Source organism: Daktulosphaira vitifoliae, unplaced genomic scaffold, assembly GCF_025091365.1.
Source record: "Daktulosphaira vitifoliae isolate Bord-2020 unplaced genomic scaffold, ASM2509136v1 Scaffold_4, whole genome shotgun sequence".
In the NCBI taxonomy this organism is placed as follows: Eukaryota; Metazoa; Arthropoda; class Insecta; order Hemiptera; family Phylloxeridae; genus Daktulosphaira; species Daktulosphaira vitifoliae.
Genome location: NW_026099575.1, coordinates 39,623,144 through 39,624,927, shown reverse-complemented (window position 1 = coordinate 39,624,927; position 1,784 = coordinate 39,623,144). Strand labels below are relative to the sequence as shown.

General features: G+C 31.6%; 1 protein-coding gene across 4 annotated transcripts in view; it reads right to left on the bottom strand.

The window, feature by feature from the left end:
• Window positions 1–337: 337 nt before the first annotated feature.
• The window catches only part of LOC126903573 (transcription factor GATA-3-like), a 27,694-nt gene continuing 26,247 nt past the window's right edge, over window positions 338–1,784 (bottom strand). For 2 of the 4 annotated variants that reach the window (XM_050681792.1, XM_050681795.1), the window contains exon 7: window positions 338–1,025. In XM_050681792.1, coding sequence (XP_050537749.1) covers window positions 999–1,025 — 27 coding nt within the window. In that variant the 3' untranslated portion in view covers window positions 338–998. Of the gene's footprint in view, window positions 1,026–1,256; window positions 1,680–1,784 lie in introns of all 4 variants that reach the window. The other 2 variants (XM_050681791.1, XM_050681793.1) reach the window with 2 other exon arrangements.

The window sequence follows — 1,784 nt, the reverse complement described above, 5'->3', positions numbered from 1 at the left end:
ATACTCAACTCAACGTCATATTATAGTAGTATTTGCTTTATCATTCAAACTTACCTTAAACAATTAAAATGATTTTATTTGATAAAAGTTATATTCTCTGTAAATGTTGACTGAATTTTTAATTGTAAATATATTAAATCTCAATAATGTTGCAAGCATTGTTTTAAACCGAGTCAAAATAAAAATATTTTTCTTTTTTTACCGCAGTGAAACCAGTTTAAACCGAATCTTGCTCGTGTAACATAGTACAATGCAAATGCTCATATTTTTCAACATAAAATCTCTAACGTCTGAAAATAATTGAGGTTGAAGTCGTAGCAAAATAAAAATAACGATGTATTTCATCTAAATCGTTTAATATTTCTAAAATAATGATCTAATTTAAATATTCTATTTACAAAGCATCTGTAGAATTTTCATATAATTTTAAATATACATATAAATATTACACATTTTGTCGTTATAACATTACATACAATTATTACTTTATACATAAATATATCCTGTAAATTATATTTCTGTACAATTATACGTACTAACAATAAATCTTTTTTTTTTCTTATACTGTGCACAATTGCGTATAATTCTAAATATCATTTACTGTACAAGTTCAAGTTTTCGACTAGCTCATAAGTATAATTTATTGTAAACTTCAGTTTTCTTAAACATTATTTTTTTAACAAATTTGTACCAAAAGCAAAACAAGTTATAATAATTGTTCATAAATTTATCTGATAAAAAAAAATATATTCTACTAAAATTAAAATAAAAACGTCTATTATAATTGAATAAAATGAATGAAGTAGTTTTTCACGGGCCATACTGACCATGTATGAGTAAGTTTTTATAAATTGTTTTGTTGGGAATAAATAGGAACTATGAATATTTTATTAACAATAATTAAGTAATAATTTGTGTCTAAATTGATTTATTAATCATTCATCGCCGACCCTGCAAAAATGGTTCGTCGTGTGCCCGGGAAACGGCAAGTCTAATAATCACGCGTATTCGGACCTCCAACTAGCCTGTAAATCAAAACAACAATAATTCTTTAGTATTGCAAGTACTTAATGCGTAAAAAATCTTAAACTATGCAAAATAAGTGTTAATCGTAATTAGAAATAAACGGTTTGAGTCACATTATTTAAGACTATTGTGTAGATGATCGAATTTAAAGATGCAATTTCATTGATAAATTATGAATAGCTTAATACTAATTATTAACTCTAGTACTGAATAAATCTTTCATAACTTACATAGTTGTTACTCACCATTGCGTTTGATGTGGTGGGTAACCCGAGTCCCGTAAGGGATGCCATATGATGGTGATGTGGATGAATCGGGGTTGGTGGGGCCGCCGGTTGATTAGCTGAGGTGGCATGGTGATGGTGATGATGGTACATAGCTGCAGCGGCAGCGGCTGCGTGATGATGGTAATGGCTCATAGCGGCTGGGTGTGGATGCAAAGCGGCCGAAGCGGGATGATGGTACCCGGTTCCGGTTCCGTCACCTCGCATCATACCGGACAGCGATAGACAAGCACCCGCTCCTCCACCACTACCGCCTCCTACGCCGACACTACCGCCTAAAATCGATCCCTTCTTCTTTTTCGATTTAGAAGACAGCTTACGATTTCTAGTTTGAATGCCCTCCTTCTTCATAGTTAACGGTCGATTCACCTGGTGACAGAAAAAACAATTAAGTAAAATACAAAAAGGGCATTTTTCAAAAATTTATTTAAGATTATCATATTATGTTTTTTCCGTTAGTTCACGTGGAACAAG